The sequence below is a fragment of the Lethenteron reissneri genome, chromosome 37 (genome assembly GCF_015708825.2).
Source record: "Lethenteron reissneri isolate LAM-NWPU_2019-01 chromosome 37, ASM1570882v1, whole genome shotgun sequence".
NCBI lineage: Eukaryota > Metazoa > Chordata > Hyperoartia > Petromyzontiformes > Petromyzontidae > Lethenteron > Lethenteron reissneri.
This window is the reverse complement of record NC_083815.1, coordinates 819,978-836,111: the sequence shown is the minus strand read 5'-3', so window position 1 is coordinate 836,111 and position 16,134 is coordinate 819,978. Positions and strand designations below refer to the sequence as shown.

At 59.0% G+C, this 16,134-nt stretch overlaps 1 protein-coding gene across 2 annotated transcripts in view; it reads right to left on the bottom strand.

The window, feature by feature from the left end:
* Positions 1-1,742: 1,742 nt before the first annotated feature.
* The window catches only part of LOC133351377 (paired box protein Pax-6-like), a 41,327-nt gene continuing 26,935 nt past the window's right edge, over positions 1,743-16,134 (bottom strand). Inside the window, exons 4-11 of one of the 2 annotated variants that reach the window (XM_061566524.1) lie at positions 12,010-12,225; positions 11,151-11,298; positions 10,289-10,477; positions 8,969-9,051; positions 7,606-7,795; positions 6,142-6,239; positions 4,548-4,686; positions 1,743-4,247 (exon numbers count right to left, since the gene is read on the bottom strand). In XM_061566524.1, coding sequence (XP_061422508.1) covers positions 4,162-4,247; positions 4,548-4,686; positions 6,142-6,239; positions 7,606-7,795; positions 8,969-9,051; positions 10,289-10,477; positions 11,151-11,298; positions 12,010-12,225 — 1,149 coding nt within the window. In that variant the 3' untranslated portion in view covers positions 1,743-4,161. Of the gene's footprint in view, positions 4,248-4,547; positions 4,687-6,141; positions 6,240-7,515; positions 7,796-8,968; positions 9,052-10,288; positions 10,478-11,150; positions 11,299-12,009; positions 12,226-16,134 lie in introns of those variants that run through there. The other variant, XM_061566522.1, reaches the window with a different exon arrangement.

Sequence of the window (16,134 nt, the reverse complement as noted above, 5' to 3'; positions counted from 1 at the left end):
CAGCCACACCACACACACAGCCACATAACACACACCGCACCCACCACAACAACTGCCATTCGCCACTAAGTGGCGGTGATGTCACCACGATGCTTGTGCCAGGCCATGTGCACCTTGAGGCCACGTGAAGTGTAGAACGCTCGCTGGCAGGAGGTCACGGGGCAGACCCAGGTGCCATGGGTCGACTGACCGAGATGACTGGCTGATGCACCACCTGTGCCCCCTACTGTGCCAACTTGCTGTGCTTTAGCCACCCGGCGCTCTGCTCGTTGTTGTGAGCGTCGCTTCTCCACCCACCACACACCCACCACACACACCCCCACACACACCCACACACACACACCCACACACACACCCACCACACCCACCCACCACACACACCCACCACACACACACACCACACACCCACCACACACCCACCACACCCACACACCACACACACCCACACACACCCACACACACCCACACACACCCACACACACCCACACACACCCACCACACACCCACACACACCCACACACACACCCACACACACCCACCACACACACCCACCACACACCCACACACACCCACCACACACACCCACACACACACCCATCCACACACGCGCGTCCGAGTGGGACCGGGCGACTCAGAGAAGTCACAGGGCGCGAGGCTGGAGGAAGCCGATGTGGAGTCTTTATTTGTGTTTCATTATAAACGGTCGGACAGACAGCGCGGGGGGGGGGGGGGTGACGGGGAGCATGGGGAGAGGGGGGGGGGGTATTTACACGGTGACTCGCGACTGGGGGTCAGATACAAGAGAGGTGGGGGGGGGGGGGTACCAGGATCGAGGACTCCACGGGGCGGGGGGGGGGGGGTCCACGAATCCCAGTCGCTGCTCCACTCAATCCAGCCCGACCCCCCCCCCCTCCCTCTACTACGAGGAATGGAATAGCCCAGATCCTGCCTACGTTGATGGCCATGGCCCGTTTCATTGCGCAGTGCAGCCACAAGCCGAGGGGAGGGAGGGGGGTTGAGGGGAGGGAGGGGGGCCGGCGGGGGGTCACATCCGAGCGACAAAGTTGCGCAATGAGCCTGCTCTCTAGACCGCGCGATCGCGATGAATCGCCCTCGGCCGCTTTGTTCGCGTCCGAGCGAGGAGTTGCGCAACGTGGGGCATGGGACGGGGGGGGGGGGGTCGCCTGCGGAGTCGTGAGGGGCCAATCGGCGGTGGAGGCGGGCGCGGGGTTCGCGGCCCGGGAGAGACGAGGAGCGCGAGCCACTCGTGGACTCGTGTCCGGAATCCAAAGTCGCGGCGCAGCCCTGAAATGTCTCGCTCAAGCCACTGCTGGCAGAAGGGACCTCCAGCCACGGAGGAATCCCCAGAGGAGCCCCCCCCCCCCCCCCCCCCCCCCTTGGGAGATGTTTGGCATCCTCTGCCACGCCGGCAAAATGTCTTGGAAGAGGTGGAAGGTCGACCACTCGTCCCCCACCACGCGCGTCCCCCACCACACTCGTCCCCCACCACACTCGTCCCCCACCACACTCGTCCCCCACCACACTCGTCCCCCACCACACTCGTCCCCCACCACACTCGTCCCCCACCACACTCGTCCCCCACCACACTCGTCCCCCACCACACTCGTCCCCCACCACACTCGTCCCCCACCACACTCGTCCCCCACCATGCGCGACCAGCCGGTCGACTGAACGACCCACGTGCACTCGGGCGCGCCAATCGGAGCATTCGTTACGTCGCGACTGTTACCGGTAACCGGTTTCTGGCTTTCTAAACCGGTAACAGATTCAGAAACACGAGCGGTTTGCAGGTGATCGCCGTTCGCGTAGGGCCGGTCACGTTTCAGGGCGACGATGCAACTCCCACGCCACTGAAGCCCGCGAAGCCAAGGGGGAGGGGTGGGGGTTGATTTTCTATCCGTTCTCGAGTCGCCCACACCTCGAGGCTTCTTCTTGTTGCGTGGCAGAGGTTCGCGGTTGGAATGGAGCGGGACGCCCTGGTTATCGCCCGAACGTGACGACGGCTACAGGCGTCATTTCGCAGCAGTCGGCCATTGTGTGACCGGCCTCATGATTCCAGATTTGGCAAATTCGACAATTATCCCGCAAATTGTTTACTCGATTGGGATTACAAATTCCGCCGCAACCATCGCCTCCCGGCAGCAGCAGGGGCGGCGAGTGGGGTCAGGCCCCAGGCGCCTCTTGCACAACGAGACTCCGATGCAGCTGACCTCTCCCCTGGCTCCACAGAACCGACTTGCGACCTCCTCATCGCGGGGGTCGGGGGTGGCTGTTTCGTGCGAGCGAGCGTTTGCTGCGCGCTGCACCGATGCGTGGACTTTGTAGCTGCCCGCAACAGGCTGTGTACGTACCCCGAGGCTGTCCTGAAATTCGCCTGAAGGTTTTGACTCGTTTTGTTTCGGGCCCTTTGGAGTAAGGGAGCGATGGTGAGAGATCAGCTCGTGGTGCGGTCAGGCTCAGGCGCCGGCCGGGTTTACATCACGTGACCCCGGCCTTCATCCAGCAGTGCATTGTTCACGGCTGATGATGATTTTTGTTTTCAATTGGCCTCATGACTCGTCGGTCGTGCCAACCCGATCTGGCTCCTTGCAATCTACGATCAAAAAAACACGTGAAGGCGCAGCCCTGCAATTGCTCGCTCACGCCACTGCCGGCAGATGAGGGCTCCAACAGAGGGAGCTACAGGGAGCCTCTCCAACACGACCTCGTTATCGCAGACGACGACGATGAGGTCGCGTTGAGATGGCGCGATTTTCATCTCCGGCCGCGTGGCTCGGCGAGCGGCTCGCGAGTTCGACTCCTCGTGGGTGGGACCCGACGAGGAGTCGAACTCGGGTCGACTCGGCCCACGGTCCCTTGGCTCGCGCGGGCTGCTCACGCGGGCTGGGATGCCTCGGCCACGCGAGACGTCCAGTTGGAGGATTTCCCGTCGCATGGCCGTGACACCGACAGCACAGTTGGGATCGAATTTTGGGGAGGAATTTACGAATTGCAGCCCGATCATCATCATCACCATAATCACCACTCCGCCGCGATATCCTCGCTATCGTGATGACAGAAGTGATTGAGGAGTTTGTGGAGAAGAGTGACCCCCGGGTGTTGGCGACTTGACTTGGAGTCGGGACGAGGGTGGGGCGGGCGAGAGGGAACGCGGGGAGAGGATTTCGTTTTGTTTCACAATTTTATTTTTTCGTTTATGGAAACGTGGAGCGGGAGTAAGAGGGTCACGGGAGGGAGGGAGGGGGGGTCATGGATGGATGGGTTCGACTCGAGGGCAGGGTTTGAGTTGTCGTGACCAAGCGAGTAACACGGGACACACACACTCGGGACGAATATTAATTAATAATATGAATAATTATAGTAATTACAGATAACCCACACGTTTAACTGCTGTGGAAACGATGATGACGTCATTACGCCACGAGAGACCTCCAACCCCCCCCCCCCCACGCACCACCAGGCCACTGCATGTGGCATTGCTCGTGCCAATGGCATCTGGCAATGCCAGACTGCTGATGAGACCCAGAAAGTCGAAACCGGTCCGCAGTTTGGCCAAACAGATGCTGCTGCTGGGGCTGTCGGCGGCCTCAGCCGTGTGAGTGGAGACGGAGCAAGGCTCCTGCCGAGGTTGGCTCCCACAGCCACGCACCGTCACGGGGTTCTCGCCCCGTGACGCTGGTGGCCACACTGGCGAGTCGAGCGAACGCACATATTGTTGTAATGTTTATAATTTGTACCTCGTCGGTTTTTGTTGCTGTACAAGTAGCAGTGTATACTTCGTCTCTTCCCAATTAATTTATTCCGCTTTTCTATTTGCTATCCGATGATTACAATACCCAGATCAGATGATTGGGGAATTGATTTTTACTTGGGCTGATTGGTAAGTGGGGGGGACGGGGGGCGGGGTTAATCGCGTTGGGGGTGGGGTCACGTCAGGTCAGTTTGACCCCGACAGGGATTGCGAACCCTGACCCCACAATTGGGTCCGGAGGCGGTCGGGGGGGTTCAGTAGTTTGGGGGTTCAAGGCGGGTGGGAGGGGTGATCGGGGGGGGGGGGTACCCCACCCCGCCCCTCCTCCACCCCGCCCCTCCTCCACCCCTTCCTCCCCCCACCGCCCATCGCAGGAGAGAGGCGGCGCGCTACTGTAGACGCGGCCAGTATTGGGGGAGATCCGGGTCAGTACCAGGCACCTGCACGGGAACCGAGACCCCCGGGGAGATGAGCCCTGTAAGGGGGGGGAGGGAGCAGGGGGGGGGGGGTGCCGGGGGAGGGCGATGGGAGTCAGGGGGGATAAGGGGAGGGGGCGGGCGAGTTTCAGCAAAACATTGCCGGCAAATATTCCCTACCGCCCACACACACACACCCTCGCAACACACCCCACTGCGACAGTGGCTGGGTGTCGTGTGCCAGTGCGAGTGTGTGTCTGGGTGCCAGTGTGTGTCTGTGTGTCAGTGTGTCAGTGTGCCAGTGTGCCAGTGTGTCAGTGTGTCAGTGTGTACGCGCGCGTGCCCGCGTGCCCGCTCACCCGTGGAGGAGGGCCCCGTGCCCATGTGGCCCGCCTGCATGTGTGGCGGCGTGTACGTATCGTAGGCGCGCGAGGACGACACGGCGGGGTTGGAGGGCAGCATGCACGAGTAGGAGGCCGTCTGCGTGCCCACGCCGGGCTGGGCGCGGAGGCGCGCCGCGCGGTCCCAGTCACACACCAGCCGCGCGGCCGTGGCGACGGGGCACACGGGCACACGCACGGACACGGGCACGGACACACGCACGGACACGGGCACGCGCACGGACACACGGGCACACGCACGGACACACGCACGGACACACGCACACACAATCATAGCCTTAACGCGCTCATCATAGTGGACATTCTTATACAAATTGTCAGTCGTGGGTCTGTGGGTCTCTGGCTCCGCCCCTGTGCATCTGTGTCTCTCCCTGCTCCGTGTCTCCTTGTTACTCTCGCTCCATCTTCCTCTGCCTCCCCCTACCCCGTTTATCTTTGGATCCCCGTGTCTCCCAGTATACCAGCGTCTCCGTGTCCCCCCGTGTCTCCCCGTGTCTCCAAGTGTATCTGTGTGTCTCCGTGTCCCCCTGCCTGGCCTTGTATCTCTCTGTGTCTCCGTCTCTCCCTGTGTCTCCAAGTGTCTCCGTGTTTCTCCAAGTGTCTCTGTGTGTCTCCGTATCTCCCTGCCTGGCCTTGTATCTCTCTGTGTCTCCGTCTCTCCCTGTGTCTCCAAGTGTCTCCGTGTTTCTCCAAGTGTCTCTGTGTGTCTCCGTATCTCCCTGCCTGGCCTTGTATCTCTCTGTGTCTCCGTCTCTCCCTGTGTCTCCAAGTGTCTCCGTGTTTCTCCAAGTGTCTCTGTGTGTCTCCGTATCTCCCTGCCTGGCCTTGTATCTCTCTGTGTCTCCGTCTCTCCCTGTGTCTCCAAGTGTCTCCGTGTTTCTCCAAGTGTATCTGTGTGTCTCCGTATCTCCCTGCCTGGCCTTGTATCTCTCTGTGTCTCCGTCTCTCCCTGTGTCTCCAAGTGTCTCCGTGTTTCTCCAAGTGTCTCTGTGTGTCTCCGTATCTCCCTGCCTGGCCTTGTATCTCTCTGTGTCTCCGTCTCTCCCTGTGTCTCCAAGTGTCTCCGTGTTTCTCCAAGTGTCTCTGTGTGTCTCCGTATCTCCCTGCCTGGCCTTGTATCTCTCTGTGTCTCCGTCTCTCCCTGTGTCTCCAAGTGTCTCCGTGTTTCTCCAAGTGTCTCTGTGTGTCTCCGTATCTCCCTGCCTGGCCTTGTATCTCTCTGTGTCTCCGTCTCTCCCTGTGTCTCCAAGTGTCTCCGTGTTTCTCCAAGTGTCTCTGTGTGTCTCCGTATCTCCCTGCCTGGCCTTGTATCTCTCTGTGTCTCCGTCTCTCCCTGTGTCTCCAAGTGTCTCCGTGTTTCTCCAAGTGTCTCTGTGTGTCTCCGTATCTCCCTGCCTGGCCTTGTATCTCTCTGTGTCTCCGTCTCTCCCTGTGTCTCCAAGTGTCTCCGTGTTTCTCCAAGTGTCTCTGTGTGTCTCCGTATCTCCCTGCCTGGCCTTGTATCTCTCTGTGTCTCCGTCTCTCCCCGTGTCTCCGTGTCTCTGTGTCTCACCTGCACGGGGAGGTTCCCCGCCATGCTGAAGCTGGGCATGGAGGGTAGAGCCCCGTACGAGCCCCCTAGCATCGAGTCGCTGCGGCCCAGCATCGCGCCTTGGGGAGCACGGGGGGGGGGGGCACGGGGGGGGGTCGAGAGATTCAGGCGTGGGGCGAAGCCGCGTGGCCGTGACTCACGCAGCCGCGGAGCGAGCCGACGAAGCGGGGGCGGCGGGAGGGGGACATGAAAACGAACGGAGGCGGCGATGCCCGTCGTCTCGTAGAACTGGGCCACTATCACGCAGATATACGCACCGGCACACTGCTACACCCACTGGCACACGGGTACACCCACTGGTAACCGCACTGGTACACGCACTGCTACACGCACTGCTACATCCACTGGCACACTCACTGGCACACTGCTACACCCACTGGCACACGGGTACACCCACTGGTAACCGCACTGGTACACGCACTGCTACACGCACTGCTACATCCACTGGCACACTCACTGGCACACTGCTACACCCACTGGCACACGGGTACACCCACTGGTAACCGCCCTGGTACACGCACTGCTACACGCACTGGCACACTGCTACACCCACTGGCACACGGGTACACCCACTGGTAACCGCACTGGTACACGCACTGCTACACGCACTGCTACATCCACTGGCACACTCACTGGCACACTGCTACACCCACTGGCACACGGGTACACCCACTGGTAACCGCACTGGTACACGCACTGCTACACGCACTGCTACATCCACTGGCACACTCACTGGCACACTGCTACACCCACTGGTAACCGCCCTGGTACACGCACTGCTACACGCACTGCTACACCCACTGGCACACTCGCTGGCACACTGCTACACCCACTGACACACGGGTACACGCACTGGCACACTGGTACACGCACTGCTACACGCACTGCTACACCCACTGGCACACCCGCTGGCACACTCGCTGGCACACGGGTACACCCACTGGTAACCGCACTGGTACACTGGTACACGCACTGACACACTGGCACACTGGTACACCCACTGGCACACTGGCACACGCATTGGCACACTGGTACACGCACTGCTACACGCACTGCTACACCCACTGGCACACTCGCTGGCACACGGGTACACCCACTGGTAACCGCACTGGTACACTGGTACACGCACTGACACACTGGCACACTGGTACACCCACTGGCACACTGGCACACGCACTGCTACACGCGCTGCTACACGCGCTGGCACACGGGTACACGGGTGACACGCACGACACGCACTCACTGGCACGCGGACTCGGTGAAGGGATCGTGATGGAGTTGGTTATGAGGTGTGGTGATGATGGCGTGGGCGTCACGGTGGAGGTGACGATCGACCTTGATGATGGAGGCTGTGGTGGAGGGCGTCGTGAAGGAGGTGGAGCGTCGTGGACGAGGTGGGGGAGTGGGGAGAGCGGGTGGGGGTACCGGGAGCCGCGGGCTGCGCCAGGGGCTGGTAGACCCCCGCGCTGAAGTTGCTGCTGATGGGGATGTGGCTGCTCGAGGGCACCCCTCCCCCGGCCCCCGCGGGACCCCCTCCCCCCGCTCCCCCCTGCCGCCTCTGATTGCGCAACTTCTCCTCGCGCCTCCACTTGGCGCGGCGGTTAGAGAACCACACCTGTGTGGTGAGAGACACGTGTGGTGTGAGACACACGTGTGGTGAGAGACACGCGTGTGGTGTGAGACACAGCGTGTGGTGAGAGACACGCGTGTGGTGTGAGACACACGTGTGTTGTGAGACACACGTGGTGTGTGAGACACACGTGTGGTGTGAGACACACGTGTGGTGTGAGACACACGTGTGGTGTGAGACACACGTGGTGTGTGAGACACGCGTGTGGTGTGAGACACGCGTGTGGTGTGAGACACGCGTGTGGTGTGAGACACGCGTGTGGTGAGAGACACGCGTGTGGTGTGAGACACGTGTGGTGTGAGACACACGTGGTGTGTGAGACACACGTGTGGTGTGAGACACACGTGTGGTGTGAGACACACGTGTGGTGTGAGACACACGTGTGGTGTGAGACACACGTGTGGTGAGAGACACACGTGGTGTGTGAGACACACGTGGTGTGAGACACACGTGTGGTGTGAGACACACGTGTGGTGTGAGACACGTGGTGTGAGAGGCACTCCTTTGTGGTGTGAGACACAATCTCATCTACACCAGGCGCTTGCCACGTTGCTTTCCCAACCTCCAAGTTGCCTCCCCCATCCTGCCAAATCCTCCCCCATCCTCCCCCATCCTCCCCCATCTTGCCCCCCCGCACCACTCGCCTGCCACGTTCCCTTCCGGACCCCTGCACGGCTTCTCCTGTCTCGCCACGGGATTCCCGGCATCCACTTGAGCTCAATTCCCAAGGACTGTCCCTGCCCACCCGCTGGGGCTGTGGCGCAAACAGCGACAGGGGCACCGCTGTGCAGCCTCCACACAGGTGTAGGTCACGTGCCACCCCGACAACAACCCCCCACTCCCCCTCTCGAGCCCCCACCCTCGCCTGTCCATGGCCCCTCGCTCGGCTCTGCCTGGCTGCCCTCTGCCGTCTACGCGCCAGCTCGGCCCTGGGACGAGGATCCTCCAGCTGGACACCGAGAGACTCTCCCGGGCCGAGGAGACATCGCAGCGAGACACTCGCCACGCGGTTACCTGGCTTGGCCACGCGGCTGTGGAATTGTCGTTCTTGTTCTGCATCGACATCGGCCGTACGACAGCAGAAGACGAAGACCTGTCCCCCCCACCCTCCCCCACCCCTCCCCCACCCCTCCCTCACCTACTCCCCCCCCACCTCACCTGGATGCGCGCCTCAGGGAGGTCTATTTTCGAGGCGAGTCGCTCCCGCGCGAACACGTCTGGGTAGTGAGTCCTCTCGAACTCTGCACCCACACAACAACAACAACCACCACCACATAGACACTGAAACAACTACGGCAACCACAACAGCAACCACCGCAACAGTGTGAATTCAACGCGAAGCACTCGGGGTTGATTGGTGACTCAGCAATCACCGATTCACTCCGGCGCCTCGCTCAATCACCGGACGCCAGTTACCCCCTTGTCACTCTTCTATCGCTACTGCTGCCATGGTGACTGCTCCCTTGAGAGCGTCACTCACCGATTCCTCCACCCGTTTTGAGGAGTCACCCACTCACCCACCCAATCACCCACCCATTCACTCACCGACCCGCTCATTCACCCACTCATTCACTCACCAACCACTCACCCACCACTCACCCACGCACCCACTCACTCACACAAACACTCATTCACTCGCCACACCGCAGTTCCCCTCACTTATCTTCTGCTTCTTCCCACGCATTGCTCCAATCGAGTTGTCCGCGTGGTGAACGATTATGGTTTAACAATTGGCAATATACCTACAGGGTATAACCCAAAATAAACAAACGATGAAACTAATTATGAATCATTTGACAGCGATGTTTGTCGCTGGCCGTTTGACGTTTTAGGCCAGGCACACAAAGACAAAGATCCGCTGTATAGCCTTGTCCGACTGTTGGGGCAAGTGCTGTTCGCGAGTCCCTATGAAGGCCGGCTCGGCTCACGAGGGGGTGGGTAGGTGGCCAAAACCAAGACCGGTCGCCTTTGTCTCCCTAGTGGCGATGTCTACACACCTCACCAGGTACTCAGTTGAAGGCTAAGTCGACCTAGGGCAGGCCCAGGACCAGTTCAGATAATCGTCACTCGTGTTGACCGGGAGCGAGAATCGAACTTGGGTTCGTAGCGCAGCGCGCTAACCGCTGTATTACCGCTCCCCACACAATCACACACACGTACACCACTCACACACTTGCACAACCACTCATTACATCCTCACCGCTACCCTACCGCACACACACACGCAGTCTCGCACACGCACACGTGCACACGGACACGGACACGCGCACACACGCACCCACACGTGCACACGGACACGCGCACACACGCGCGCGCACACACACACGGGCACACACACACGCAGTCTCGCACACGCACACGTGCACACGGACACGGACACGCGCAGACACGCAAGCACACGTGCACACGGACACGCGCACACACGCGCGCGCACACACACACGCGCACACACGCGCGCGCACGCTCTTCACTCCCCACCTTTCTCGAGCGCCTCGATCTGCTCCGGGGTGAACGAGGTGCGGTTCCTCTGCAGCTTCCTCTTCAGCTGCAGCCGCATCTGGGCCTCCTCCGAGTCGTCGCTCGCGGAACTCGCAGCTCCGTTCTCGCCCCCCCCGCCAGCCCCGCCCCCCGCCGAGCCCACCCCGCCAGCCCCGCCCCCCGCGGAGCCTCCCCCACCGGCCCCGCCCCCCAGCTTGTGCGACTGAACGCATCCGTCTGCACGCGCGGTGAGCGGTGGCGCGGCGGTTAGCGCACCGCGCTCGAACCCCGCGACCCGAATTCGATTTCCGCTCGCGGCCAACAAACGGTGACGAGGGGGGGGGTGCGGGGGGGTGCGGGGGGTGCGGGGGTGCGGGGGGTGCGGGGGGGTGCAGTGTCAAGGCGGCGTCCAGATGGAGTCGAGGTTGGGGGCAAGGTGGAGTCGAGACAGAGTCGAGACAGAGTCGAGGTGCAGTGGAGTTAAGAGTCGAGGTTGAGTCCAAGGGGAGTCAATTACGGGGGGGTAGGAGGGGGGGGAGTAGGAGGGGGTGAGTAGGAGGGGGGGCGGAGTAGGAGGGGGGGAGTAGGAGGGGGGGGAGTAGGAGGGGGTGAGTAGGAGGGGGGGAGTAGGAGGGAGTGAGTAGGAGGGGGTGAGTAGGAGGGGGTGAGTAGGAGGGGGTGAGTAGGAGGGGGGGCGGAGTAGGAGGGGGGGAGTAGGAGGGGGGTGAGTAGGAGGGGGTGAGTAGGAGGGGGTGAGTAGGAGGGGGTGAGTAGGAGGGGGGGGGAGTAGGAGGGGGGGAGTAGGAGGGGGGAGTAGGAGGGGTGTAGAAGGAGGGGGGCACCGTACCTGCTGAGAGGGGGCTGCCGGGGTACCAGGCGGACCGCGCCGCCCACTCGGCCCCCCCTTGCCCCCCGTTGAGCAGCCGCAGTTTGTCGTAGACGCCGTCGGTGCCCCCCATTCCCTGCTTCTCGCTCGCCAGGTTGCGCAGCACCCGGTTGATGGAGGAGACCTGTGCGGGCGAGAGACGCGCGCGCTGTGGCGGCGACTCCTCTGCCACTGGGAATGCTTCGCTCGGTTGCTCATGGAGCCATCGGCTCGCCAACTCGGACAGTCACTCGCTCGTCCGCTCGCCCTCACGCTCATCCGCACCTACTCACCTGCTCACTCACCCCAATCACTCACTCACGCTCACTCGCCCACTCAGTTGCCCAGACGCTCACCGATCCACGCACGCACTCACTCCATCCCCTAACCCCCTAACTCCTACTCATGCTACCCCCCACACCTCCCCCCACCCTCCCCACCACTCACGCTGGGGATGTTGTCGCTGACCCCCCCCCCACCTACCCCCACCTCCCCCCACCTCCCCCCCACCCTCCCCACCACTCAAGCTGGGGATGTTGTCGCTGACCCCCCCCACACCTCCCCCCACACCTCCCCCCACACCTCCCCCCACTCACGCTGGGGATGTTGTCGCTGACCCCCCCACACCTCCCCCCACCCTCCCCACCACTCATGCTGCTGAAGTCGTCGCTGATCCCCCCCCCCCCACACCTCCCCCCACACCTCCCCCCACCCTCCCCACCACTCACGCTGGGGATGTTGTCGCTGACCCCCCCACACCTCCCCCCACCCTCCCCACTACTCACGCTGGGGATGTTGTCGCTGATCCCCCCCCCACACCTCCCCCCACCCTCCCCCCACCCTCCCCACCACTCACGCTGGGGATGTTGTCGCTGGTGCAAACCCCGTCGGAGAGGAGGCGGTCGCGGATCTCCCACGCGAAGATGGAGGGGCACTCCCGCTTGTACTGCGCGATCTTCCCCACCACCTCGGGCGTGGCCACGCGCGGCTTGCTGCCGCCGATGGCTCGCGGGCGGATGGAGCCCGTCTCGTAGTAGCGGCCCAGGATCTTGCTCACGCAGCCGTTGGACACCTGCACTCGAGAGGAGCGCTGCTGCGTTAAACAGCGGGCGACAACGGGCGCGCTCACTCCCTCCTCCCGCACCCTCGCTCACCTCGTCAGCAGCAGCAGCAGTAACAACAGCAGCAGCAGCAATAACAACATCAGCAGCAGCAATAACAACATCAGCAGCAGCAATAACAACATCATCAGCAGCAATAACAACATCAGCAGCAGCAATAACTTCAACAGCAGCAGCAGCAATATCAAAATCAGCAGCAGCAATAACTTCAACAGCAGCAGCAATAACAACATCAGCAGCAGCAATAACAACAACAGCAGCAGCAATAACAACATCAGCAGCAGCAATAACAACATCAGCAGCAGCAGCAATAACAACATCATCAGCAGCAGTGGCGGCGGTAGCGACAACCTCATCAGCAGCAAACTCATTACCAGCAGCAGCAACCTCATTACCAGCAACAGTAACATCATCATCAGTAGCATCAGCAGTAACTTCACTAGTAACTTCATCATCAGCAGCAGTAACATCATCATCAGTAGCATCAGCAGTAACCTCATCATCATCATCAGCAGCTACTTCATCATCATTAGAAGCAGCAGCAAACTTGTCATCATCAGTAGCATCAGCAGCACAACTCCACAATCATCATGATCAGCAGCAGCAGCTACATCATCATTATCAGCAGCAACTTTATCAGCAACAGTCGTCTCATCATCGGCGTGGTTATGTTGTCGTCATTGTCATCATCATTATCAATCAACATCCTCAATCATCGTCAACCTTTTCCATCATCATCACCTCCTCAATCATCATCGTCGTCAAGTCATCATCAACCTCCTGCAACACCTCCACCAACACCACCACTACCACCTCCACCAACACCACCACTACCACCTCCACCAACACCACCACTACCACCACTACCACCTCCACCAACACCACCACCTCCACCAACACCAACACCACCACGTCCACCAACACCACCACCTCCACCAACACCACCACTACCACCTCCACCACCACCACCACCACCACCACGTCCACCAACACCACCACTACCATCTCCACCAACACCACCACCACCTCCACCAACACCACCAACACCACCACTACCACCAACACCACCACCACGTCCACCAACACCACCTCCACTATTCCGCTCGACCACTTTGCTTCTCAAAAACCATGCCGAGTCATCCCAGGACGCATCGTTAACATCATCATCATTAGCATCATCATCATTAACATCATCATCATTAACATTATCATAATTAACATCATCATCATTAACATCATTACCATGAGTCAAGTTTAATCCACTGCTGGATGAAGGCCTCCCTAACCCGTTGCCACCGCTTACGATCCCGCGATGTAACAATTACAATCCACCCGGCATCTGCGCGCGAGCGGACATCACCGCTCCATCTCCCAGGCGGACTTCCTCCTCTCGGACGCGTGTCCCTGCGCGTGGCTGCCACTCCGTAATCAGTCTCGACCACGGTGACGCGTTCTGCCTGAGCCCCACTCACTGTCAGTGCCTCTCCACGTACACACAGACAAAGACCCCCCTGGTAGCCTACGTATGCTGTTGGGGGAAGTGTTATTAGCAAGAACCGATCAGGGTTTGGTGGTGGCACACGAAGGGCCAGAACGACGCCCGACTGCCTTTGTCTCCCCACTACTGGGTTCGTAGCGCAGGGAAGTGACCACTCTTGTCACCGTTCCTCGCACACTCACCGCGGTGTATTAGACAAAGACAAAGATCCCCCGTGTCGCCTGCGCAGACTGTTGGAGCAAGAGCTGTGAGCGAGCGGCATCGATGAAGGCTGACACGTGGCTGATGTTTACACACCGCATCAGGGACAGTACTCATTTAAGGCTGAGTCGACCGAAAGGCTTAGTTGGTACATACGGAATACACACTAATATACAAAGACGTATACACATACATTACACACGTATCTACACATACAATACACACACGCACACATCATATACAACACACAAACTCGCTACGAATACGCGCTACCAGTAACCGCAATAGAAAAACAGAACATAAAAGCACACAGTTACAGTTTTGCCGCACATGAACGTGACATTATGTTTCTAACTGAGGAGTTGAAGGTAGTTGCCACAACAGGTGAGTGAAGGTAGTTGACACAACAGGTGAGTGAAGGTAGTTGCCACAACAGGTGAGTGAAGGTAGTTGACAGGTGAGTGAAGGTAGTTGACAGGTGAGTGAAGGTAGTTGACAGGTGAGTGAAGGTAGTTGCCACAACAGGTGAGTGAAGGTAGTTGACAAGGTGAGTGAAGGTAGTTTCCACAACAGGTGAGTGAAGGTAGTTGACAGGTGAGTGAAGGTAGTTGCCACAACAGGTGAGTGAAGGTAGTTGACAGGTGAGTGAAGGTAGTTGACAGGTGAGTGAAGGTAGTTGCCACAACAGGTGAGTGAAGGTAGTTGACACAACAGGTGAGTGAAGGTAGTTGACACAACAGGTGAGTTAAGGTAGTTGACAGGTGAGTGAAGGTAGTTGCCACAACAGGTGAGTGAAGGTAGTTGACACAACAGGTGAGTGAAGGTAGTTGCCACAACAGGTGAGTGTAGGTAGTTGACAGGTGAGTGAAGGTAGTTGACACAACAGGTGAGTGAAGGTAGTTGACAGGTGAGTGAAGGTAGTTGACAGGTGAGTGAAGGTAGTTGCCACAACAGGTGAGTGAAGGTAGTTGACACAACAGGTGAGTGAAGGTAGTTGACACAACAGGTGAGTTAAGGTAGTTGACAGGTGAGTGTAGGTAGTTGACACAACAGGTGAGTGTAGGTAGTTGACACAACAGGTGAGTGAAGGTAGTTGACAGGTGAGTGAAGGTAGTTGCCACAACAGATGAGTGAAGGTAGTTGACACAACAGGTGAGTGTAGGTAGTTGCCACAACAGGTGAGTGTAGGTAGTTGACAGGTGAGTGAAGGTAGTTGCCACAACAGGTGAGTGAAGGTAGTTGACAGGTGAGTGTAGGTAGTTGCCACAACAGGTGAGTGAAGGTAGTTAACAGGTGAGTGAAGGTAGTTGACACAACAGGTGAGTGAAGGTAGTTGACACAACAGGTGAGTGTAGGTAGTTGACACAACAGGTGAGTGAAGGTAGTTGCCACAACAGGTGAGTGTAGGTAGTTGACAGGTGAGTGAAGGTAGTTGACAGGTGAGTGAAGGTAGTTAACAGGTGAGTGAAGGTAGTTGCCACAACAGGTGAGTGAAGGTAGTTGCCACAACAGGTGAGTGTAGGTAGTTGACACAACAGGTGAGTGAAGGTAGTTGCCACAACAGGTGAGTGAAGGTAGTTGACAGGTGAGTGAAGGTAGTTGACAGGTGAGTGAAGGTAGTTGCCACAACAGGTGAGTGAAGGTAGTTGACAGGTGAGTGAAGGTAGTTGCCACAACAGGTGAGTGAAGGTAGTTGACAGGTGAGTGAAGGTAGTTGACAGGTGAGTTAAGGTAGTTGCCACAACAGGTGAGTGAAGGTAGTTGACAGGTGAGTGAAGGTAGTTGACAGGTGAGTGAAGGTAGTTGACAGGTGAGTGAAGGTAGTTGACACAACAGGTGAGTGAAGGTAGTTGACAGGTGAGTGAAGGTAGTTGACAGGTGAGTGGGTATCGCACTGGACGTGCGCTGCCGCGAGCCGCCGTGCCGTTTGTTGCCAATCCGCGCGCGTTCGTCACCAAAACAAAGATATACCCCACGAGGGTCACCGGGTTCCTCCTCACTTTCAGAGCGGTTCATCGATTCGAAAACGGTTACCGGTTTACTGGATATCGTTTACCACCACTAATCCACACGCATACACAGCACACAGAGACAAAGATCCCCCTACAGCCTCGACAGACACATTCATACGCACGTAAATACACAAACGTACACGTATAAA